This window comes from Vicugna pacos, chromosome 17 (genome assembly GCF_048564905.1).
Source record: "Vicugna pacos chromosome 17, VicPac4, whole genome shotgun sequence".
Classification (NCBI taxonomy): domain Eukaryota; kingdom Metazoa; phylum Chordata; class Mammalia; order Artiodactyla; family Camelidae; genus Vicugna; species Vicugna pacos.
Window position 1 is genome coordinate 51957025 of NC_133003.1, and position 27573 is coordinate 51984597.

General features: G+C 36.3%; 1 protein-coding gene and 1 non-coding gene across 8 annotated transcripts in view; one reads left to right on the forward strand and one right to left on the reverse strand.

The window, feature by feature from the left end:
• TMCC1 (transmembrane and coiled-coil domain family 1) overlaps positions 1 to 27573 on the reverse strand; it is a 186460-nt gene that overhangs the window by 125138 nt on the left and 33749 nt on the right. For 4 of the 7 annotated variants that reach the window (XM_072941901.1, XM_072941900.1, XM_072941902.1 and 1 more), the window contains 2 exons: positions 20571 to 20626; positions 15923 to 16621 (listed from right to left, as the gene is read on the reverse strand). In XM_072941901.1, coding sequence (XP_072798002.1) covers positions 15923 to 16495 — 573 coding nt within the window. In that variant the 5' untranslated portion in view covers positions 16496 to 16621; positions 20571 to 20626. The remainder of the gene's footprint in view (positions 1 to 15922; positions 16622 to 20570; positions 20627 to 27573) is intronic. The other 3 variants (XM_072941905.1, XM_072941904.1, XM_072941906.1) reach the window with 1 other exon arrangement.
• Positions 23849 to 23979, forward strand: LOC116284075 (small nucleolar RNA SNORA11). The gene has a single exon (XR_004193859.1). It is a non-coding gene; the product is annotated as a small nucleolar RNA SNORA11 (small nucleolar RNA).

Below are 27573 nucleotides of genomic sequence, written 5' to 3' on the forward strand. Positions count from 1 at the left end.
TTATTTAAGAAAAAACATGTCTCAAAGTCTAAAAGAACATAAAATGAGAGACACAAATTAATGTATTATATATATATATATATTCTGACCCTGAAGCATGAAAGCTCACAAGTGAAATCTGGTCTGCTCCCACTGACTGACAGGATGACAGGTCATGATGATGTAATATCAAAATAAGTCAATTTTTAACAAATGTTATGCCAATATTGTGCTAACTTGTCAAACTTGCCTATCTTTCTTTAGATAAAATGCTGTACTATGATCTCTGGAGAAAAACCAATCTGCTCTAGTGCACAGATTACCTTCTATAATACATGATCCTGGACTATCTTTCTGTCTGTGTCTATCTACTTATGAGTCTTTGGAAGCCAACAGTCACAAGGCAAATCCTTTATGAATAAAAGGGGAAAGCAGAAGTTCAGTTACATACTATACTCTTGTAGAGGTCTAATTACTCTAACGTCTACATGTATTTTGCAATATAAAGGACAAAGAGGTTAAATTTTAACGTAAAGAGTGAACTTGACTTTGTACTAAGTTGAGTCTTCATCATAAAAGCTGCTGTTTAAAACAGAAGGAATACAACTCAGATTTAAAACAAACAAACTTGAAGAGGCACCCCTACGATGATAACTGTGCATGAGAAACTTACCAAGGTCAAGAACACTCTATCTATATTTCACTTAGGACAAACATATTAAATGTCAACATACGGTCATTAAGGATAATCAAAATATCTTTGGGGTCACTACATAAACATACTACTATATTAAAGGAAACATACACATTCTGGACCTGTGAACTAGAGTCAATAAACCTAAAATTTATTTGCACTGGCAACCAAGTTTTGCTCCATACAGTACCTTTATTAGAAGACAACTAAGAAGCTAAAGTACATCTTCATCTCTGACTTGTTCCTAACTTTTCCAGTCCTATATGATTCCCTTGACAGGGAATAAAATACTCCCTTGACAGTGTCAGCTACCTAACACTAAATACACAAAAAAAGAGAGATCTCTATTGGTTAAAAAATACAATTTTTCAATTTTTTTATAGGAAAACAGACATTAAATTTACTAGTTCTTCCAAGCAGATCCTAGGGTTCTAAATTCTGTTTATCTTTAATTATTTTTAATTCTAACATTGTCATTAAATACTACCTATCTTCTATTGTCTACTTCATTTTCATAGTTATCAATTCAGTTCAATATTATTACTATATAACAGTCCCTACTTAAACCAGCCCATATTTTAATGATTCCCTGTACTAGTTACTTCTTAAGTTATAATCCCCTAATTATTAGTGGCCTGTCAGTAGAAGTGGTCACCTTACTTCCACCTACTCATTCTGGCCTAGGGGCACCACCTTGTGGCCAGCAGCAGGAATTCTTCCCATCACCTCATTTCTTCCCCTTGGGAGAACATTACACCTAGGCTTTTTCGTTTTGCTCATAGCTCAATTAATTTAATCATACAGATCTCCCTTTCATTTGAACAGAGCAGAATGCCATCCTGCTATGATTTACCACAGAGGGAAGAGTGCCTTATTTGTAGACTCTGAGTAATCCACACACTCTAAGTCTACATACTATTTATTGCTGATTAAGAATGAGAAAGAATGGGTTTCTGAGAACTAATCAAAGATTAGCTCCAGACAGCAGTGGGCACTGAGTTCTGTGTGCCTTTTCCAGTGTTGGCCTCAGCTGGGAAGTCCTTCCTGGCCTGCCAAAGCCCGAGTCCACCTTGTGGAGATATGGGCCAGTGGGAACAGAAGTCTGAAGTTCTCTCTCTCTTTTTTTTTTTTTTCAATTTTTGGGGGGAGAGGGAGTAATTAGACTATTTATATATTTATTAATATTATTTTAAAGGAGGTACTGGGAATTGAACCCAGGAAGTCTGAAGTTCTTCCTGCTCTTTCTGCTCCTGAGGTGCCAGCCTGGAGGCAAAGGAGCTGGGGCAGGGCTGCATGGGACCTCCAGTACAGGAAAAGGTGACAGGTGATACCTTTCCCTTATCCCCTGCCCACAGCTATCCAGTTCCACCGCATGGAAAATCCATGTGTAGACTTGGAAATCATGATTCTGTTAAGGGTGGTTCAGACTATTCACTGTGAAATCGTCCCAACATTCTGGGCTCTTAGTCACCAAAAAGTGACAATTACACACCAGGGAGAATAATTCTACCTTCCCTCTTCCAATCCACCTACCTGACCCAAACCTTACCTCTCTTCTCTAATTTCCAGATTCAGTCAGGCATTACAAAAATTCCTGTTCTCCCTGCCCAAACTGAAAGTAACCCACAAAACTTCCCTAACTGCAGCCAAATAAATGTATACTATTTTTTCCAAATTCACCTACAAACAGGAAAATGATATATGGAGCTCTGAAATAACAGCAACCTTTAAACAGAGAAGCAGGATCACTAACCCCGAAGTCTCCCTTGAAAGCAGAACGTTGCCCTCTAAGTTGGCAGATGCTTACGCTGCACGACGGTAACTACTTAGCTGAACTCCCTGAAACCTCAGCTGTTTTTTTTTTCTTTCCATCTTGAATGTAACTACTTAAAAAATCAAACATGATATTTTCAATATGCAACCCCTCCTTTCAAAAATATATCATGGGCCCCTATATCCAGTCACATCATCAATCAAAATGATTTAGTTTCATATTCATAATGCTAAATCAAAGAACTCTCCCCTAAACTGACATTTTAAAAATCAGCTATATATAATCATACACTCTTCCAATCTTATCTCTCATTACTTCTTCTACATGTCTTACTAGTCCTCATACTAGTTAGGCACTAGGGGTCTATGTGGGATAAAAATAAAGATAACTAACACATGGTCCTGGCTCTTGAGAGGCTCACAATTGGGGTTTTTTTCTGTTCTTTTTAAAGCTTACCTCAGCCAGTTTGAAACTTGAAATTTGCATGTATTGTGTTTTCTTGTGATGGAGAAGATCTGTACTGAGTGTGCCTCATACTCCTAAGACATCCTACAAGGAGCACATTCTCTGTAAAGTCCCTGTCAACAGCTGACCCCACACTTAGTTCTGCCTTCTCTGAATTTCTGCTGTTCTTAATTTCAGTAACACCTGATTATACAGTGTTCTCTATTAAAGCTTTTAGCCGCTGACTAGGGGTTCTAAGTGTGCCATAGATACTGACTGCCTCAGCCCTCCAAGTGGTCGGGCAGAGCCTAGGGTGACTGGATCAACCACCTCAACTGTAAAGGCGTCATCTCTTTACCCTGCTCCTAATTTTCAAATTAAAAGTAACATTAAGTGTTATATAGTACAATGACCTCATCCTGAAAATGAAAATGAAGGAAATGAAACCTAGAGAATTTAATTTCTTTAAGCTCATGCTGATGTTAAATAACAAAAATGAGGCATTCTTAAAAATCTAAAACTGCACGCTCCCGACTTCGGGCTTCATTATACCACGTCACACTGCTTCTTTGACTCTCTTGTGTAACTCTTACCATCCCAACAGAGACTGTAAGATCTCTGAAAATAAGGCTGTTAACACAATTTAAATGGAGCTCTCAAAGTGCTTATCTCCAACTCAAGGGCACTTATGGGACAGTTATTGGTGGGATAAAAATGATCTGTTATAAAGAAATGTCCCATTTAATAAAAAAGATAATTTTAATTTACATATTTAGAAATGTGTTTGAATAGTATGAATACTTGTGTGTATTCATATATAACATAAATAAAACATGAGAAAGAGGACAAATACACTTCGGGACAAAGGGTAACCTGAAACTACACCTTAGGGTAGGCAATTTCACATGACTATTCCAAAAGCCACATATAAGCACATATAAGTTTGTTAAAAAAAAAAAACAACAAGACAATAGGCCCCAAGTGGAGTCACTTATGCTAATCCTTATGTCACCAAATTGAAAATTAAGTTAGTTTTCCCTCGCCCAGAAACGGACTCAAAACAGCCAACCAGGAATTGCCTAATCAGAGTCACCTAGGTAACCCCTGCCATCCTCTACAGGGAAAGTAACCTAGCAATAAATAACACGCTTTTTTGCGTAGTATAACTTCCTTGTTCCCTTCTGCCTATAACAGGGACAAAAGGGATTAAAAAAAAGGGATTCCTTCCCGCACCCTTCTGCTTATAAACGTCTTTCATTCTGTACAGCTCTTCAGAGTTCCCTTCTATTTGGCAGACTGGATGTTGCCCAGTTCATGACTTGTTGAATAAAGCCAGTAAGATCTTCAAATTTTACAAAACAGATTCACAGACATAGAAAACAAACTTATGGTTACTAAAGGGGAAGTTGAGGGAGGGATAAATTAGGAGTATGGGGTTAACAGATACATACCACTATATACAAAGTAGATAAACAACAAAGATTTACTGTATAGCACAAGGAATTATATTCAGTATCTTGTAATAATTTATAATAGAAAAGAACCAAAGGAAAAATATACATATTCCAAATCGCTTTGCTGTACACCTGAAACTAACACAATACTGCAGGTCAACCATACTTCTATTTTTTAAAAAGATCTTTAAATTTACTCAGTTGAATTTTGTTTTTTAACAAGGTGAAAAGCACTGACACTTAAACCATATGACGTAAGTGTAAATAATACGTACAGATCAAATTCTCACTAATAAGAACTGTTCCAGGTATTGCTCCTTGCCCATTTGGCACATGGCTACGACTTAACAGCCTTGCTATGCATTACCATTCTCAACTCATAACAATGCCAAAAAGAAAAAAGAAGAAAAAAATAGTTTCAGCAAAATTTCTTTATAGAACAGGCCTCTGGGACCTTTCCCTTTGCTCTTTCCCAGTTCTCTCTCGAGAGAGGTTTGATGAGCTCCCTCACACCCTTCAGGTCTTTGCTCATGGATCAGTGAGGTCCTCCCTGACCACCCTGCTTAAAATGTCCTGCCCTAGAATTCTTTATCTTCTTTTACAACTGTCATACTGTGCAATTTACTTATATATTTTGTTTACCTCCTCTTAAACATCAGAAGGGGAAGTTTTTTTACATTTTATTCACTCATATTCTCAGCACCTAAAACTGTGGTGGGAAAGTATGGGACAACACCCAGATACTGCCCACCACGGCCAAATCCAGACACGCCCATTCACTTAAGTCCTACAGGTGGCTGCTTTCATGCTACGACACAGCTGAATGGTTGCAAGACAGACCATGTGGTTGAAAATATTTACAATTTCTATTTACAGAAAAAGCTGCAGATCCCTAACCTAAAACAATGCTAGGTCAAACACTCAATAAACAATTACTGAACAAATGCATGAACAAACAAACATTTGGGGAAAACATTTCTGATCCCACCGTATTTTATAAAAGATACAACAGAAGAGCATGTAAACTGAGATATCACCATGAAAGCTTTTAGTACACTAAACCAGGTTTGCACCTTCATCTGTACAATTTTCATGGTCCACATCACAGACAAAGAGCAAACTTGGCAGGAGCACTAAAGATCAGATAGTTAAGTGACTTGCCTAAATCACTCGCTAATAAATGGCAAATCCAGGACAGAATCTTTTTTTTTTTTTAAACCATTTTCCATTCTAATCCAGCACATTTTAATGAAACAGTTATTTTCCACTTAAGAATTTCACTTGCGAATGTGGTATAAAACCTGACTTTATAATATTATAAGTAATCTGAGTGTCAAAAGTGTGACTCATCATAAAACAACAATTATAACATGCAAAAACTTGAAGGAACTGAACCAACTGAAATTACTCTGAATTAGCAGGCCTCCTTTCTCCTATAATTCTCCTTCCTGATGGTACCATGTTATTATTAAACACTAACACTATCCTAGTACTGTAACACATTTATGTACAGTTGACCCTTGAACATGGGTTTGAATTGCATGGGTCCACTTATACGTGGATTTTTTTTCCAATAAATATAGTACCTGTGTTTTCATTTTACAGATCTTTAAATTTAACTAAGTGTGGAAGAAAAGTGTGTGTTTGATTAGAGATCACAATATGTTAAATCAAAAGAATTAGGGTTTGAGTCCTGATTATATCCAAACTGGCTCAGCTTCCTGTTCTTGGGTGAGTAATTTATCAATTCCTTTGTTGCTGAGGTAGAGCTGGCAGTATGATCAACTGTGCTAAGGGCTAGCGCCCCAAACCCTGCTTTGCTCAAGGGTCGACTGTCCTTCGTTGGAACTTCAAAGCATTTACTTAAATAATCTCAATTTACACCATGAAATGTGTAAGTGACTGCCGAACCACTATGAAACTTAACCACTGCTTCAAAACATGGCCTATCTCTAAACTCCTGTCATGAAAACACGTATTCAATAGCCATCTCCTTAAATTTCAATTCTTTCTTTGGGCCTTCTACTTAAGCTTTCATGCTACGACACAGTTGAATGGTTGCAAGACAGACCATATGGTCAAAAATATTTACAATTACTATTTACAGAAAAAGCTGCAGTTGCAATAATTTAGTAGTTTTCTAAAATGTTTATGATGTTTCATAAAATCTACAACCAGGCTCATTATTCTTTTCTTCATCTAGAATCCCTTTCTTAATGTACAATACTGCTAATTAACTCCACTTGCCTTCTAGGTAAAATCCTATAGGGATCTTCAAAATCTTTCCAACTGACCGGCATTATTCTCTTGCTTTGATCTTTCCACCTGCTCTATTTTAGGCAGGTAAGACCCTGGTTTCAGCTATCATCACCTCTCACCTAGATTCTAAAACAGACTCCAAACAGGTCCTCCTCGTATCCACCCTTGATCCCCTGCTGTCTATTCATACAGCAGCCAGAGTGAGCCTTATAAGAAATTAGTCAGATCACATCACCCTTAAGCTCAAAACCCTCCAGTGGCTCCCCATTTCATTCAGAATACAGCCAAAACATCCTTACAATACCCATGAGGCCCTATCTGATCTTGCTACCTGTGATCTCTCTGACCTCATTTCTCACTACTGTCCCCGGTTCACTCAGCTCCTCTACACTGGCTTCCTTGTTATTCCCTGAACATGGTCAGGCAGGCTCCCACTCTGGAGCTACTTCATCTGCCTTGAGTGCTTAATCCCCAGATGGCCAGGCTCATTACTAACTCCTTCCTCTCCTCAAGACCTTACTCATATGTTACCTTCTCAATAAGGGTCACCCATATCATCCTATTTATACTGCAACTCCCCCTCCCTCTATACACACTCCTGACCTTGCTTATACCACTCGAATTTTTTCACCTTTTCCATAATACTTTTCATTTTTCCAATATAACATATCATTCATTTATTATATCTATTGTATGCTATTTCCTTTGATACAAAGTAAACTCTGTAAGGGCATACATTTTTGCCTATTTTGTTTTTTGGTGTATTCCAACTACCTAGAACATTGCCTAGTACACAGTAGGCATTGAATAAATATTGATGAATGACTGAATGAAAGCTTACTCTATTTCAAACTCACCAGGCAGCCCCTCTTGCTTCCTATCTCTATTTACCACTAATTCATGAAACAAATAATCCAAGGGCAGAGGTATTAGGCACAGGGAATTCAAATATGAATCCCTGCCCTCAGGTACGTCTCCTCTCCACTGCCACCATCACTTCTTTGATCCAAACTACAGTCATCTCTCTCACCTGGACACAACAGCCTTCTGGCTCATCTCCCTGAATTCCATCTGAACCTCGTCCAATCCATTCTCCATGCTATAAGCACAGTGATATTTATGATCACAAAGCTGAAAATGACCCCCTTGCTTAAAATGCTTTGATGCTACTCATTCCTCCTAGATGAAGAAAAACTCCTAAACACTGTCTCCAAGCGTCTGTATGAACTTCCTGTCTCTCCAGCCCTAACCAGCATGTGCTTGCGTGTACGCGTGCCCCTCACACACACACCCCTGACATTCTATCCCTCACTCAGTAAACTTCCTTCCGTCTTAGTGCCCTAGTACTTCTCTCTCCATTACCTGATCACCTCAGCTTCTCCTACAGATCTGCCACCTTCTCATGGAAGTATACCTTGACTCCCCTGACTAGGTCAAATGTCCCTATAATAGGGTCTAGAAGCACTTGTCACACTTGAAAATTTAGATTTCTTAGAATGATTATTTAATATGTGTCCCCATCCCATTATAAACTCTGTGAGAGTAAGGATCACATCTTTTTTTATTCATCACGGTACCCACAGTGCCTAGCAGGTATCACATACTTAATATGTATCTGTTGAATGAACAACTGAATGAAAGCATAAGCCAAAATATGGAAATAAGAAAAACTTTAGAAGAAGAATAAAAAGTGTGGGAAAGGAATACTAGTTGCTGTATGAGCTGGGAGTGGTATGAGGTAAAGAAATACACATGGGCTAAATCATGGAAGGTCTTGCATGTCATTTTAAGGAAACTTTTTTAAAAAATTTATGTAACATGCATTTATTATTTTTTTAACTTTTTCATTGAGTTATAGTCATTTTACAATGTTGTGTCAAATTCCAGTGTAGAGCACAATTTTTCAGTTATACATTTCAAAATGTAGAATAGATAAACAAGATTGTACTGTGTAGCACAGGGAAATATATACAGGAATTCGTGGTGGCTCACAGTGAAAGAGAACGTGACAATGTAAGTATGTATGTTCATGTATAACTGAAAAATTAAGGAAACTTCTTTAATTCTCAGGTAATGATGGAGCCAATGAAGGGATTTTAAGCAATGGACATGACGTGCTTTGTTTTTGCACTTTAGATAGCTCTCACAAGCTGTATGCAGCATGAAGAAGGATTTGAAAGGGTACTAGGGCACTGATTAAGGACTGGAAAAGAGAGGCAACCTTGGGGATCATGTGATTAAAGAGTGGGAGGGGTCTGGATAATGCTAAGCCTGCCAACGTGGGTGACTGGTGGCTCCACAAATTCAGGTCCAGTAATACTCAAACTCATGGACTGACTGCACTAGCATCATCTGAGGCCTTGATTAAAAATGCAGATTTCTAGGCTCCATATCAGACTTTCTAATTAGATATTCTGGGAATGGGGCACAGAAATCTTACTTTCAACTAGTGTCCTAAGTTTGGAAATAGCTGAGCCAGAAAACATACTAGAAGGCAAAAAAGTTTCTCAGCAATGAGGATGAATTTAAATTTGTAAACACTGAGTCTGAGCTGCCTATGCAGGCATCCAACAGACAGTTAGATAACTAGTACTGAAGATCACAGGATTGGTCAGGTTGGAGACCAGAATTTTGTGGAAGCTGAAAATATGACATCATTTAAATTCACAGAGGAGTGAAAAGAGTAGTATGGGCTATGGTTAAAACTCCAAAGGACACAACACTTAGGATGCAGACAGAGAAGAGGATTTGCTCGTTAGTCAATAAATACCCTAATATGCTCTTTTTGCACAAGATATTTGTGTGCAAAATGTTGTCCTGCTAGGTGCTGGGAGGGATATAAAGCTAAGACCTGGTGCCTGTCTTGCAAGCCCTGTGGACACTAGGTCTTCTCTCAACATATCAGCCAAAATGTCACAGGCCTTGTCATTCAAGTCCACAATACACCTTGAAAGAGTGTAAATTTTACTAAGAGAACACTAATTACTTTTATTCCAAAAAGTCTTTAATGTAGAAAATATATCCTCAGTCCTATTACCCACATTAAATTCCTGTACCCCCTCCTTCAAAGCTTTCCCAGATTCCTCGGGACAGAATTGCTCCTTCTGTGTTTCTATAAAAAACACACACATTGTTATATTGTTTGTGGCGCTTATCACACCTTATCTTGTATTACACTGGGGAGGCAGCAGTGTTTCAGAAAGAGAACTAGACTACAAAAGTCAAAAGCTTCACCCCTTATTTACAAGTTGTGTGACCCTGAAATCATTTATGTTTACTAGTCTGTGAAATTATGACAATAAGTACCTTCATTACCATCTCATAGAATTATTAAGAAGATCAAGTGAGATAATTCATATTAAAGTGCTTTATTAAAACTCACAAACTTCTATGTGCACATCTTATCTTTCCTGCTAGTTATAAAAACCTTAAGAGCTAGGCTGAGTCATGCATCTCTATGTCCACTACAGCATTTTTCTGATTATCTTGCATATAACAAGCACTCAAAAATTTAATCAAACATGTTGAATAGATGACCTGAAATGACAAAGAGAGACAAGTTTATAGCTTACCTCATTCCAAACAGGAGCTGCGTCATCTACTCGATGCTCCCTCGGCCGTCTACCTGACTCTCCCACTGTAAGCTTGCTCTCCTTTCTCACATCACTCCCCTTTCTGCAACAATCTCTTTTCGTACCCAATGTACACACACTTCTAAATCCTATTTCTCCTACAAGACCCTAATCAAAGCACCCACCATCTCTAAGCTTTTTATTCACAGAATCATCCTCCTTTTTTCAACTTGTCCACACTACTTATCATATGAATACTATTTCATATTGTTTGCCATATCCACAACTAGACTACAAGTTCATGAGTCTAGGATCAGAAAGTATGCAGATATACCCTGGAGAACTTTAGATATGAACAGTAGGTATAATAGAAACAGTCTTATGTGGTAGCCATTTTTAAAAATCTGACAGAAGGATCTGAAATAAGAACATTTTTATGTATGCAATGCTAACCCTGAATTTTCATAAATTAAATGCCAAGAGCTGATTGTTTCAATCACATTACAAAGTTGTTAACATTTTAAAGTACAGAGAGAAAAAAAATACAGTTCCTATATCTTTGTATCTCTCAAGTAGTTAAACCAATGCTCATTGTATTAAAATGGAGAAAGTTTGGTATGATAGGTAAAAGAGTTTTTTAATCAGATAGGCCCTAGCAGACTAGTTAAAACATATCTAATCAGAATATAAATGATTTAGACTTTTTATTTCAATTCTGAAACACTCCAGTTGCGAAATACGTGAACTGTGAAATAGTGGGCATATTAAACTGCTCTATCCTTCTATTTCATCAACAAAAAAGAGAAAATTTAAAAAAGGGGGCTGTTTTAGAATTAATGAGAAGATGATATAAAGTGTTTAAACACACTGCCTACCACATAATAAGCACAAAATGAACGGTAGCTATCATCATCATCACCACCACTAGGTACTCCTACTTATCTCTTGATTTATATTTCATATATTGTTTTATATAAAGGAAATTACATTGAAATTTTAAATATATTCATTTCTCCATCTCCAACTCAATGTATAAAAATAGTTAACATAAATTATGGCATTACAACAAAATACATTGTAATATTACACAATCAGTAAAAAATCTATAAAGAATGTTTATTACTACAAACATTCATGATAGAATTTTAATCAAAAATAATATAAAACTGCATTTAATAAGACTGGTTTTATTTTAAAATGTTAATCTTAAAACTAAAAAATAAATTTAAATTTTCTTCTATATATATTTTCATAGATAAGTAATATATTGAGAAAACAAAAATATAAGCAATCTTTTTTCTTTTGTTTTCTGTGTTTTAAAAGTTTACTACACTGAGAATATTTCATTCAAAAAAATTAACTTTTTACTTTCAAATCACATTTATAGATAAATCTACTTTATGATTACATCAATTTGCCTTTGTGAATTTAAACATAATCCTTTAAATGATGTAATCTGACCAACTATATATGGCCTATGTTTATTAAGTACATATATACTTAGTTTAAGACATTTCAGTACAAGTACTGCAGCAGACTGGTTGTGTTAATAAAATTTTTCTGTGGGAAAAAGACTGACCTTAGAAAACCTGAAAATGAAGGGAATACAGAACCTTTGTATTCAACATGTCATGACTGTGCCAACCAGGTCCACTTCCCACATCAGGTCAAAGCCATGCTTTGTATATATTAGGCATAAATAAATACTTGCCAAATCTGATTTTTTTAAAAAAGGAAATCTAGCTTAAAGGCCAAGAATCTACTTTAAAAACTAGACTGGTTATGTGGCAGATGGCTAAGGCAAAAGCAGATGGCTCTCAAACACAACAGATACATTAGAAAACCAACACTTATCTTAGTGTTGCATGTTGTCTTAAGTCTATAGGAATGATACTAACTCCGCAGGACAGAAACATCAGCATACTTAACTGTTTATAATCAGTATTAAACATTTCCATCCTTAGACCTTTGAGTTAAAAAAGATAAAAGATATAAAAATAGAGGAGCCAATATTTAGAATTTGAAACATTCAATCCCACACACTAGCGATACTGCAGAGTAGCAGCTCTCCAGACTAACCTCCACTGAAATGACATATTACTCTTATACTCTCTGTTCTCTGAAAGACATGTGGACTTGATGCCCAGAGGATGATCAATGTGCATGGCTAGTTCTTCCACATACATCTTGCTCCCACATCAGTTTGTTACACTCATTATAATTAAATAGTTTAATTAGATACTACATAAATCAATCAGATACGAATAGAAAGAGGGCTGCTGTTTCTTTGAAAATTAAGTTAAGCACTTTAAGACTCAATATAGGCAAGATGCTTTTTGAAAAAATGAATTTAAGGTGGGGAAAACATTTCAAGAGATTATTAAAATCTAAAATTCCATCCTGGACTGCTTCACCAGTGGCACTGGGTTATCACATCACATTATAAAAATGAAAACTAGAACTTACAGTTCATGCAATGAGTACACGGCACAGAAGTCCCATCAGCAGATTTACATTTATATTTTTTAAATGTTATGCTCTTTGACATCAGTCTTAGCAGTATTTTTTTGGATCTGTCTCCTCAGTCAAGGGCAACAAAAGCAAAAATGAACAAATGGTACTACATCAAACTCAAGAGCTTTTGCACAACAAAAGAAAGCAACAAAACAAAAAGTCCGCTGAATGAGAGAAGACATTTGCAAACGATATCCAGAAAGGGGTTAATATCCAAAATAACTTAAGAACCCACAGAACTCATTATCAAAAAATCAAACAATCCGATTAAAACATAGGCAGAGGACCTAAAGAGACATTTTTCCAAGGAAGACATGCAGATGGCCAAAAGACACATGAAAAGATGCTCAACCTCACTAATCATCAGGGAATTACAAGTCAAAATCACAATGAGGTATCACCTCACACTTCTCAGGATGCCTATTATCAAAAAGACAACAAATAACAAGTGCTGGTGAGGACGTGGAGAAAAGGGAACCTTCAGGCATGGTGGGAATGGGAACTGGTGCAACCACTATGGAAAAAAGTATGAAAGTTCCTCAAAAAATTCAAAGTAGAACTACCATACAATCCAGCAATTCCACTTCTGGGTATTTATCCAAAGAAAATGAAAACATTAATTTGAGAAGATATATACACCCCTATGTTCACTGTAGCATCGTCTACAATAGGTAAGATATGGAAGCAATCTAAGTGTCCACTGGTAGATAAAAACGTGATTGATATATACAAAAATATGGAGTATTACTCAGCCTTAAGAATGAAACCTTGCCATCTGCAACAACAGAGATGGACCTAGAGGGTATTACACTAAGTGAAGTAAGTCAAAGGAAGACAAATATCATGTGATTTCACATATACGTGGAATCTAAAAAACAAAACAGAGACCCCCACGGATACAGAGAACAAACTTGTGGTTGCCAGAGGGGAGGGGTGGGGAGCAGGCAACATGAGTGAAGGGGATGTAATGTACAGCAAAGGAAATATAGGTAATAATATTGTAATAACTCTGTATGGTGACAGATGGTTACTTGACTTATTGTGGTGATCAATTTATAACATATATAAATGTCAAATCACTATGTTGTATACCAGAAATGAATATAATATTGTATGTCAACTATAGTTCAATTAAAAAAGGAAAATAAAATGTAATATCTTGGTTTTAAGTTAAAATAAAATATTCAATATATGTATCATTTTTTGATAATTTTTAATAATAAAAATTTTAACTGCCTTTAAGACCTATATATGAAAGTTCACAGCAGTTTAATTCATAATAGCCAGAAAATGGAAATGATCTAAATGTCCATCAATTGGTGAGTGGATAAACAAATAGTCACACAATGGAATACTACTCAGCAATAAAAATGATGAAACAACTTAGCTGGATCTCCAAAGCATTATGCTAAGTGAGAGAAGCTAAACATAAAAGACTATACACTATATGATACTATTTACATTAAATCCTAGAAAAGGCAAAACAAAAGTGATAGAAAGCAAATAAGTGGTTGCCAAGGTCCAAGAATTGGTTAGAGAAAAGAGGACAGCTGCACAAAGGAACATGAGAAATCATTCCAGGGTGATGGAAATGTTCTATACCATGATTGTTGTCACATGACTATACATTTTTCAAAATTAAGCAAGCTGTACATTTAAAATTACTGGGTTTTATTGAAGTATATGTCAATAAAGTTGACAAAGAACATTAAAAACAACAATTCTATGAAAAAAAAAGTTCTTGCCTGGCTCTGTTTCTATGAAGTTTCCCAAAACAATGTAAATGCAAACAACATGCTTTACTTATACTTTTTCATTATGACATAAAAGTCTGTAATTCACTAGTAATAAAGTTCTTAATGTTCTCTGGTAAAGATTAAGACAAATTATATAGTTACACTGTTAGTTTTTATTGCCTACTAGATGGCATAATTGATGACCAGAAGTCCTTTTTACTTTACCATAAGATACTATGGGCATAAATATATGCTACTTTTCCTCATTTATACTTTAATGAAGTGAATCATTATTCTAATGATTCTATTACTCTGGTGATCTGTTTTTCTCACATGTTTAACTTCTTAAAGTGACCTCGTCTACTACCTTTTTGTTCTTAGTGTCACATTTACGTAAGACAGGTTTAAAGGTACTAGACTCACTATTTAGATTTCTAGCCTAAATATCCAGTAAAATAAACATATTGGTGCCTGAAGCAGACATAGAATGAAAGTGACTGACTATAATAAAAGCCTTAAGGAATACATAAAAACAAAGCCGAAAGACAGCAAGATGGTGACTAAAGGGCAGACCGGGCCCGCAAATGTGTTCTGTTTGGCTTGCATAATATGTTAAAAATCAAGAGATTATTCATCTAACTTTCTACCTTCTCTTAAACACTCAGAAGCCCTGGCAAGAATGGGCTCACGACACTAAATTACAACCATCAGTTAAAGCTAAGAAGACACTGCCCCTTTAGACAGGGCACGTACTCTTTTCTCTTTAGTCTGTCCAAGCCCCTAGCACTTGAGTTCACTCATTGTCGCTACCTGCCTGTCTACATGCATCTGAGTTTTCAAACCCTGGCAAAACTATTTCTTCTACTGTATACGTAGTTTCAGGCTAGTGCCTCACCTAACCATAACTAAGAGGTGAAATGAGAGGTGTACCAAAGAATTTTCCCCTAAATTTGTTATGCCTAATGCTCCCTTCCAAGTAGAGCAAAAAAACATGTTCATTAAGAGTAAATTATAAGAATACACATGCTATTCTGTAGAATGCTGACAATGTGGACAGTGTGTATGAAAATTATAAGCAGTTTAGCATATTCCCATGCTAAGCACAGACAAACCCACATTCTAAAACTATATGCATATTTTCATTAATGTAAGAAAGCCTGTTCATGTGCAAAACCAAAGCAACAAGAGCAAACAAAACATCTTTGCTCCTCTACCATAAAACTGAGCCTTTTTAATAAATGAAGAGCACATGAAGTATACTGAAGGCTTCAGCAAAAAGGTAAAGTAAAATACAGCAATATGTTAGGAAGTAAATATGAATACAATTATAAGCATTCATTTTTAGCTAAATGATTATTATTCATCCCATTTATTTAACAAAAAGGGAAAATTTTTTTCCCACAATTTTGAGATACCTCTTTTTAGTCACCAAAGCAAAGTTTGCAGAGTCCTAGACACAAAGGACAACAAGTTAACAGAAAATCTAACAGACTCACCCGCTCTGCAGACACCTCATCCCCTGGCAGACACGCAGCGGCAGCAGCAGCGGCACAAGCTATTTCCATCATGGCGGAGCCGGTGGGAGCATCAGTAGTGGATGAAGACCTGGGTCGGCCTGACTGCATAACAGTTGCCATCTCCTGGCCAGATTTCCTGTTGATTTGGGGACTTCCCTTTGGGGCCTCTGGCTTGCCCCGCCTACTATGCAAGCTCGTCCCCCTCTTCATCTTGGGTGGCACTCGGATCTGCTGCAGGACACGATTCAGAGCTGTGGGGTGGGTGGGGACACCATCAATCTCAGCACATGCGTTCTGGCTTTCCAGATCCATTTCAGGTTCTGGATCTGCCTGAATTTGTTGCACATCGTGTGGAGACACTGATGACCTCCTGCGCTGGTGCTGGAAGAGATGCTTCAAGCCTTGGCCAATCACATTAATGTTCTCCAAAGCATTGTGGGTCATTTTAGACAACTTTTGTTCTGATTCTGTCTGCTTTCTGGCCTCTGTATCTTGGGATCTGCCTCCAGGATCAGGGTCCTCAAATAACTGTTCACTGCCCGAAGGCTCCATCAGTAGACTTAATATGCTTATTTGCAAACTCAAAAAAATTTAAACACACCAACACTGTCAATTTAGGTAGGCATTGCTTCAACAGTAACTACACATGCAGCTGTGAGACGGAGGCTTCATGCCTATCTAATGTTAAAAAAAAAAAAAAAAAAGAACCTCGTATTATAAATTCATGCAGAAACTCCAGTGTTAAAACAAAGAAAAACATGCCACTAGCCAAAGAAATAGGCACTATCATTAAGCAATCTTTAATCAGAAGATTAAAAGATAGTTTTCTAGATAGTGAATAATGGTTATTTTCTAGAATAGGAGAAAAAGCTCAGAAACAAGTACACAGGAAATGCAAACAGCAATGTTTTAAAAAAAAATCCCTACAGGTTTCGACACAAAGGAGAATTAAATACTAGAGGAGTCATCTTAGAATGGAAACCACAGTAATAGTTGAGAGACCAGCCATTACTTGGAACATCAAGAGAGAACAGAGCATTCAATATGTACAGTCTAGCTGTTATTGAATGTAAAATTTCCTCTCATTCATAACCCACCGTTAATTATCTATATGCTGAAGCTCAGTAAATTCGAAGAATAACAGTGAGAAGTGGATATCCCAATCCAACTGTATGTGGATTTTAATGGAAAAGAGGAACTTCTGGTTACCATTCATATTCATCAAGGTCACTGGCAGCTACGGGTAACAGGTTTACTCTTTTGAGAAGAAAATGGAAATTAAGTCTTGTAAGTTGAATTATCTGCTGGAGCACAAATGTCCATCTGGCACCATACGAGTGAAAGATCCAGGCAGAGACTATAGCTTTGCTCAGCAACAGCCATCAAGAAAAGAGACTCAAAGAAATCCCTTCCTCTGAATAGTGTCATCCCTGACAGAGGCTTCCCATATACAGTCAGCCCTCCGTATCCACGGGTTCAACATATGCAGATTTAACCAACCCTGGATCAAAAAATATTCGGGGGGAACATTCCAGAAAGCAAAATCTGAATCTGCCATATGCCCAGCAACTATTTACATAGCACTTACATTGTTATTAGATATTATAAATAGTCTAGAGATGACTTATACATAAGGGAGGACGTGCATAGTTAATGTGCAAATACTATGCCATTTTATGTAAGGGACTTGAGCATCTGAAGATTTTGATATCTGTGGAGGTCCCAGAACCAATCCTCCAAGGATACCAAGGGACAAATGTATTCACACAAATTCAAATGTAAAGAAGTGACACAGTAGCTGAATATGACTGAAAAGTAGAGAGGGAAAAAAGGTCAAATAGCAACTACACACCATTATTAAATGCAGGAAATTAAAAGGAAGCTGAAACTAAGAGATATAAGGTCAGCACAATTGCCATGGTTACGAAAATCACATGCAAAAAAAAAGTAGAGATGGTAGGGATGAGATTTTTTTCATAATAGTGTTTATTTTTGTATTGAGTTTCTGCAAATATGTAAAACAAAACTGTATTAACGCACAGAACCTGCTAGAGAGAACAAAATACGGTGTAGGAAGTTTTTTATTTCCATATTTTACCTCAACCTTTTGTTCGAAGGGCTTTAAACCTCCCTACACAATACAAAGCACTTTGAACAGTCTAAGTGACTGCCAATGAAGCACAAGAGTGGACATATTCAGGGGATGGATACGCAGACTCCTCGCCACCAAGCAGCAATTTAAAGGGCATCAATTAGCTGGATGTATCATTGGGAACTCAAGGCTACTAGAATTCAAAGGGACAGAATACAAACCCACTAGACCTTTCTTCCTGGTAACTACTCTCAGAAGACCTTCTCACCATGTATATGGACACTGTCATTGGGGCTCTGCTGACCATACTCTTCCAGCCTATTTCCCATCTCCTGACCTCTTCATGACTCAGAAGCATAAACTGTGTTGACAGGATTGAAAACATTTATTTGTCTCTCACCAGTACCTTACTATTGTTTACTTTTGTTTGTTTGTTTTGGGGGGTGTAATTAGGTTTACGTGTTTTTTAATTAATTTTTAGTTTTATTTTTTAGTGGAGGTATTGGGGATTGAATCCAGGACCTTGTGCATGCTAAACACGCACTCTACTGCTGAGCGTACCCTTGCCCCCTACAGTCTAAACACCACAAAATTCTTTGCTCCCAAACTAGGCAAATGAGTAGCAGCCATGACAATGGGAAATTTCACTGCCTTTCACTCAAATTCTTTGTGGCCACACTAAAATCTTGCCACACAACTGGGGCCTCTTACCCTTTCCCTGATTGTGCATTGTTTTTATTTTTCCCTTTTCCCTTTGGGAGAGCCAAGAAAGAAACCCTTAATCCTACTAGATTAATGACTATTTTGGCCTGTACTAGAGTTTTCTAGGGCTCTGTGAGGATGTTGCCAATAGTACACACAGTTCTCCTCACCTTCCCTCATGAATCTGGAGGACAGACTACCAGTCACTAAATTATTTCCACTCTGCAAAGCTTGAGCCTCTCAGAGAAAAGGGGCTATGTAACCAAGATAATCCAATAATGGTGTGTATCAACTAACCCCTTTTTACACTAGGCTATTTAGACCCTGCAAAGACAGGGGAAGGTGAAAGCAGCAGGCTGATAACAAGGAAGTAATTTACTTTTTTCCTTATTTATACTGCATTAGCTAAACAATACAACTGATGTTTTTGTTGTTTTTGGAAACAAACTATATAAAATAAGTTTCTCCTATGAGAGTAAAAGATACAATGAAAACAGGAATGGTTGTCAGCTGGAAAACCAAATGACCTACTTGTCTCGTATATAAAGGTATTAGGCATTTATTACTTAGCAAATCTGTTTCACTGGACAGTGTTAAAAACTAATCAAGTGGCTATCTGCTTCTTGTTGTTAAAAAATGGAGAATATGGTACATTTTAAATGTCATTAACTTCATTTGAGATTTCTCTAGCATTTCTACATCGTGTATTCTCAAATAATTTGAAATGATGATCAACTACAAGGAAATGCCAGCATTCCTAAGAAAACCTAGAAATAAAGTGTTAATTTCTAAGCCAAAGCTTGCACAGGCTCCCTACACAGCTGCAAAGATTACATAATAGAAAAGAAATGAATTCTGGGATTCCTAAAGGCAAAACGTATCTTGATCCTAACAGAGGCTTATCTAATATGGAACACTGAAGAAACCTAAACTGAGCTTTAAACATCAAACTTAGATAAGAACTTTGAAAAACAACCCACTGCATTTACTGTAAGATGTAATCTGGCACTTTTACCTATCATCTGCATTACTGTTGTGACATCAACACAAACAAGAAATACTTCTTGTCCAAAAAAAGAAACAAAAATAGTTCTTGTCAAATACGTGAAGCTTGGCAAAGTTTTCTGTAGTCCAAGAGAAAATCTTGAAGGCCACCTTTCAACACATGTGAAATATTAAGGAAGGTTAAATGCTGTGCCCGAAGAGAGAAATACTGTAATAATTAACTCTATAAAGCTGCAGACAGTAAGAAAGTAAGCACTAAAGGAATTCAACGCTGTGAAAGTTTTTTAGGACTCCTCTATTTTCTTCAGTAAGATAGTAGTAAAATTCAAATGAATAACTTGTTCAGTTTATAAAATTCCCCAAATAATCATATTGAGATCCCTGGTTTAACACAAACAAGTTCAGCTGTAAAATGAAGTTTTGCTTTCATAAGAAGGAAATGTTGGCTTCTCTTTTATTCACTCAGCTTCTCTGAAAAGTAAAGGTCTTTTAAGTAAGCCAGAGGAAGTAGGGAAAGAGAAAAGGGAACAAAAGGATAAGGGAGAAAGCAGGCAGGAGGGAGGGGTGAAAAGTGGAGGAAAAAAGAGGAAGAAAGGTAGCCACCTACAAACCAGGCATTTCTGATAGCTTTGTTCAATTCTCAGAATTTTAAATAATTTTTCTACAACAGTTTTGCCAAAAAAAAATTCCAAATTATATATGAATTATATTTTACTTTAAGTTTTTCTTCCCAGTTTTTTAGTTTTTTTGATAGGTACAGTGACCAAAGCTTTTTGGTTTGGCTATGAGCCAAGTTATTTCACTGACGACAAAGAGTTGGATACTTGCCTTTATCACTCTTCCTCAAGCACTTCTAAGGTGTACTGGAATCCTGTTAGGAAAAGCTGAAAAGCAAATATTAAGAATTACAAAGTGAGAAACTTAGAGGGGAACTTATGTATGCATACACAGAAAAAAAACAGTATACACATAACAAAATGTTAACATTTCTCTATCAGTGGTAGAAGTAGGATCATTTTTTTCTAGTATTTTTCAGTTTTTTCTAATTTTGCAAAAATATAAAAATTATAATCAAGAAAGAAAATATTTTGGAAAAGTTAGCTTGCCAATATTTTAAAAATAAAGTGGCATATTTCATGAGTAGCAATAAATATTTTTACACTATGACACTGAATTAGGAGTAGATATTCCATTAATTCTAGTCTTAAAGTAGCATGAAATGCAAAACAAGTACCTGCATGAAAAACAGCACAAATTTATAAGCAAAGTAGCTACCAGTTCTTTATCTTCAATTTTGCATTTAAAAGAAACCTGAAAACTGTATCTACCACGTACAACTGAGACTCAAGATGTAGCAAAATTGAAAACTTCCTGGAAAACTAGCTTCTGACAGCCATTACACTACAGAAGCAATTTAACTGGGCAAGTATCTAAGTATCTGGGGGGCATCTGCTATGTGCTCGGCATTATACAGACCAAATCAGGCATATTGTCTTAGCCTGAAGGAACTTACAATCTAGGATGGAGAGTAAGATTTACATACTTGAAACTCCAGGAAAACAGCACAAAACAACATAATTAAGGGCTGAAAGGTGTAAGAAAAACTGTTATTCCCATCAGAAGTCAGGAAGATCAGTTAGATTGGACTTATTAAGAAAAACTTCAAGAAGGAGAGAGAAGCTTAAACTGAGCTTTGAAGGATGAAACGATGGATGAATAAGCAAGAAGATATGGCCCAAGATTCCCAGCTAGAAAGCAGTAAACACACTACAGATCAGTAAACACAGTATACATGTGGGGGCCAGGAAAGAGGTAGATGGCCATACTGGTGGATACACATTTCTGAATCATCTGGAGAACTGAGTGGCTAGTGGGCAGATGTGAGAGAAAAGACTTTCTATCATTTAATCTTTTCTACCTCTTGAATTTTGTACTTTGACTAAACTACATATGGAAAAAATAAACTTACATATTTGAAAAAAAGGGAAAAACAGAATCAAAATAACCAAATAAATGCAAAAAGGAGGGAAAGCAAGATCACAGAATAAACAGAATATATAAAAAGCAAAATATAAGATGTCAGACATAAGCCCAAATATTCCAGTAACTACACTAAATGTAAGTGGACCGAAAGAAAAAAATTATTATACTAAATAAAAAATAAAAGTCAACTATTATGGTGTTTATAAGAATTACAACTAAAGTATATACAATTAAAACACAAAGCATGGAAAAGTCACACAAATTAAACAAAAGCTGCTCTAGCAATATTACTAGTAATCAAAGTAGACTATAATGCAAAAAGCATTAGCAGAGTTATAATTCATAGGATTAAATGCAGAATTCATCAAGACATAATTTAAAATTTGTCTGCATGTAATAACATAGCCTCCAAATTATATAAAGCAAAACTTAGCAGAATTGCAAGAAGTAAAAAACGTCCATAATCCTAGTAGGGAAATTTTTAACATCTCTCTCAGCAGTTGACAGAACAAATGACCTGAAAATAGGGGGGAAATCATAAAAATATAAATTTGAATAGCATAGCTAACCACTAGACCTAAACAGACATCTATGTAACACAGCTCCCAGTAACTGCAGAATAAATACTCGGCATCAAGTCCAAAGAGATCACTTACAAAACTGATCCATACGCTGAGCCCTAAGGCAAGTCTCACAAGTTATTCTCTGACCACAATGTGGATTCCTAAGGTTTAGAAAGAGTTGATGAAATCATACTCTCCCCACCACCCACAGTGTCTCGTGACCCAACCCTCTAGGTAATACAGAATGGGTGGAGCAACACAGACGCTAGACAAGCACCTAAGACCCTGGAGGGAAAACTTTCTCTCCAACCAAAGGAAACAGAGCCCCAAGAGTGAGAAAGAATCCACTGCAGTCAGAAAGATTAGACCACAAATTTTGACAAAGTGTTGAAGACTAAATGTGGGCTGGCATGAGAGTGTCAAGTCCCTGGGAGCTGCAATTAAAGAGGAGTTTCCCCCCTCTTACAGGCTTTTCCTCCAGGAACCTCAAAAGGCTCTCCAATGCAGGGGGGAATCTAAGAGAATGCAAAGAAGACCCACCCCCACCCCTGTGAGGCTTGGCAGCCAACGCCTATCAGCCCAGAACTATTTCCCCTATTTACCCATGGAACAAAAAGCTTAATCAGCAAAGAAAAAAAAAAAAAATCAAGGTCACTACCCTGTGAACACTGACAGAATCCCCACTATGGCTGGAAAAAAAGGTGACTGACATCCAAACTACACTATTTCCCTAAAGTAACAATCTTAATGCAGGGGGAGAAGTCTTTAAAAAGGGCTTTTAAAACTTTAGCTAAAGAAAGGGGGCTTAAAAAATCTAACCTAGACACTGCAGTTGGGGAAAAAGAAAGAAGGGGAAAAACTCCACTCCTAGAAGTAGAGTAGAAAGTTTTATGAAGGCAACACCTGAGACTCAGGTTCCAGTGCCTGCCTAAATCTGAGGCTTAATAGATCATCACAGAACTCCTCCAACCCTCCACTACCAAGCCAGTAACATTTGAGTAAAAATAACAGTGCAATATAGCTGTAAGGGACAGACTCACTATGAGAAACAGCAAAAAGGGAAAACCCAAAGCCAAGCAGGGAGATAAGGGACACTAGGGAAATTTGAAGTCTCTGGTTTCCATGGCAACAACAAATGTCAACTCTGGTAACCATAGCAATGATAAACTTTAAACACAGTCCAACTACTAACAGATTAATACAAATTCCACCATAATGGACTAGCAGAAGGAAACTTGCAGTCACCTCCAAACATATCAGATATTTACCTCAGTATTTCCTGTCCTAAACAAAATAGTCAGCTTTCAACAAAAAAAATGACAAAGCATGCCAAAGGTAGTAACAAAAACACAGCTTGAAGAAACAAACCAATCGTCAGAACTTGACTCAGGTATGACACAGAGTTTTGAATTATCTAACAGAGTTTAAAACATGGTTAATACGGTAAAGACTAATGGAAAAGGCAGACAACATGAAAGATCAGATAAGTAATTTCACAGAGACATGGCAATCATAAGACAGAATCAACTGAAAATGCTAGAATTAAAAACATGGTAACATAGGGTGTGGTCAGAGCAGGGGGCCTAAAGAAATGGCTCCTCTGTTTACAACACACCCAACAGGAAATTGGGTTCATTGCGACAAGGGGCACAAAACCTGGGGCCTTCCTATGAAAAAAATATCCTACATGTGTCTCCCTGCACCTCCACGTGGCTGCTGTGCAGCACCAGTAGGACAGGGCTCAATACTGGAAGAAAAGACGCAGTATTTAGTGGGGGAATCTCCCACCAAAAGCCTGTCTCCTCAATGTATGGGTGGGCCATAAGTGGTCTTATAGACATAAAAGCTTTGAACCTATTTTCAAGGGGGGAAAAAAAGAGATTCATATGCCATTCTGGAGTACAGAAATGTTTTAGAGCAGTGAAAATACTTTGTATGACATTACAATGACGGATATCTATGTCATTATACTTTTGTCCAACTAAGGTGAACTGTGGACTTTGGTGATTATGATAATGTCAATGTACATGTTTCTTCCTAGTTTAAAAAAAATGACCACTGGTAAATAAAAATAACAACTATGCATATGTGTGGAGAGGGCATATATGGGAAATTTTTGTACCTTCCTGTCAATTTTGTTGTAAACCTAAAACTGTTCAAAAAAAAATCTTAAAAACAAGAAAACTCAGGGCAGACATTTTTGGGCAAAATTTTGGTTTCAGTTATATATATTATACATGTGTGTTTGGTTGGATTGTGATACAAAATGTATTTTTTAGGACAAAAAAGTTTGCAAGCCATTGTAGTTAAGTTACACTGGCAAATAAAAGCAAAAGTCAACCTCAAAAAAAAAAAGGTAACAAATAACAAATGTTTTTGACAATTTTTTCTTGTACAAGCTTATTATTAGACTTGAAATAGCTGAGAAAAGAATCAGTGAAACTGAAGATAACCCAACAGAAATTATCCAAACTGAAATGTAAAGAAGAAAAACAGCAGGAAAATTAAACAGGAAAGAACGTCGAGAACTGTGGGAAAATGTCAAACAGTGTAACACACACATACTTAGAATGCCCGGAGAAGAAAGAACAGAGTAGAAGAAATATTTGAATGGCTAAAACCTTGCCAAAATTAGTGACAAGACACCAAACTGTAGATTTAAGGAGCTCCAAAAACACCAAACAGGATAAATAACCAAACTCAAAAAACAAAAAACCTAGGCATATTATATTTAAACTGCTGAAAAGCAAAGAGAAAATCTTGAAGGTAAGCAGAGAAGGGAAAGGATTATCTACAGAGGAATAAGGATAAGGATTACAATAAGCCTCTTGTCAGAAACTTTTGCAAGTAAGAGAGTAGAGTGACAACTTTAAAATGCTGAAAGAAAAAAACTGCCCAACCAGTATTCTATATCCAGTGAAAATATCCTTCATAAGTGAAGAGGAAATACTTTCCCAGACAAACAAAAACAGAATTCACTGGCAGAAGACTCACCCTATAAGAAATACTGAAGGAAGGTCTTCAGGTAGAAAGAAATGAAAGGTGAGAAGCTTGTGGCTACACAAAGAAATGATGAATAAATGAAGGTAAAATAGACTCTTTTCTTTTTCATATTTTTAATTGCTTTAAAAGATGTCTATTTAAAGCAGTAGCAAAATACTGGGTATTTACAGCATATGTAGTGAAATGTATAATAACAGCAACGGTGAAAGAAGTAATTAGGAACATATACTATAGCAAGATATATGCACTACATGTGAAGTGGTATAATATCATTTGAAAGTAAACTCAGATTACTTTAAAATGTATACTCTAAATCCAAAGGCAACCACTAAAAACCATTTTAAAGAAATAAAAGTAAGTCAAAGGGTAGATAAAAGAATAATAAAAAGCTTAATTCATATCAGAGAAGGCAGAAGAAAAATGAAATGAAGCAAACAGAAAACAGCTAGTAAGATGGTAAATTTTAATCTAACTATGTATTAATACTGACTTTAAATGTGAACGATCTAAAAATGTCAGTTAATAGACAAACTGTCAAGCTGGATGAAAAAGCAAGATCAAGCTAAATGCCATCCACAGTAAGTTCACTAAATACAAAATTTAGATTAAAACAGCTAAAACAATGAAGATACCATACAAATACCAACCAAAAGAAAGCTAGCATAGACAAATCAATTTCAGACACAGCCAACTTCAGAACAAAAAAGATTTTCAAGGATAAAGAGAGGTGTTACATAAGGATAGAGGTCAATCCTCTAAGAAGACACAACAATCCTAATGTGTATGCACCTAAAATCAGAGCTTTAAAAAACATCAGGCAAAAATTGATAGATCTGACAGGAGAAATAGACAAATCTACAATTACAGTTATATGTAGACATCAATATTCCTCTCTCAGTAATTGATTAAAAAAAGAAAAAAGTAAGGCAGAAAATCAGGAAGATCTCAAGAGGACTACCACCAAACTTAACGTAAATGACATTTACAGACTTCTTCACCCAACAACCATTGAATATACATTCTTGTCAAGTACGCATGGAACATTCACAAAGATATACCATACTCTTGGACATAAAACAAATTAAAAAAAAATACAAAGTACATTCTCAGACCATAATGGAATTAAATTAAAATTAACTGCAAAAAGTCTTGGGAAAATTCCTCCAAACATTTGGAATATTAAACAATTTACTTCTAAATAACCCATGGGTAAAAGAAGCAGCCTAGAGGAAAATTTCAACAGCAATGTTGGTTCCACCTACATTACTTTTCTAGATTTTATAGATTTTTGTAGATTTTTTTCATAGATACCCTGTATTAAGATATAGAAATAGACCTACAGATTTTGGACCATTCATCATTTGGCAACTACACAAAATCTGTATTAGGTATATCTATACACAGAAAAAAATAATTAAAATGTTTGAAACCTACAAATCTTATGCATACAATGCAGCTACAAGAACATATTCAGGGAGAGGGTATAGCTCAGTGGTAGTGTACATGCCTAGCGTGCACAAAGTCCTGGGTTCAATCCCCAGTAACTCCAATAAACAAACAAACAAACCTAATTAACCCCCTTCCCTGCAAAAAAGAAAAAAAGCAAGAAAAAAAAGAACTAAAAAAATTTTTTAAAGAATATATTCAAACAATATCCAACATTAGGTTGTTTTTGTTTTTGTTTTGTTTTTTTCTGTTTTTAACTTGATTTTCAGGAGCCTACAAATTAAACCCAGAATTTGCATTGGTGGTTTTTACCTTGTCTTCCCTGCTTTTCCCTTCTTCTCTCACCATTCATGATGGTTATCCACAAGAAAGGTCCTGGATCACTCTGCTTTGGCTTTAATATTATTCATGATCTTATAACCACCTGCATCTTTTGATTTGTATCTCAAAATCTGGTCTGAGGAGGCAGCTGATAGAAAACTGAATCCTTTATTTTGGTTTTCACTTACTTCATTAAAATTTAATGAATTTAATGCGATCCCTATCAAATTACCCAGGACATTTTTCACAGAACTAGAACAATCCTAAAATTTATATGGAATCACAAAAGACCCAGAATTGCCAAAGCAATATTGAAGAAAAAGAACAAAGCTGGAGAAATAACCCTCCCAGACTTCAGAAAATACTACAGAGCTATAGTAATTGAACAGCGTGGTATTCGCATGAAAATAGACATATGGATCAATGGAACAGAATAGAGAGCCCTGAAATAAACTCACAGATCTACGGTCAATTAATCTTTGACAAAAGAGGCAAGAATATACAATGGAGAACAG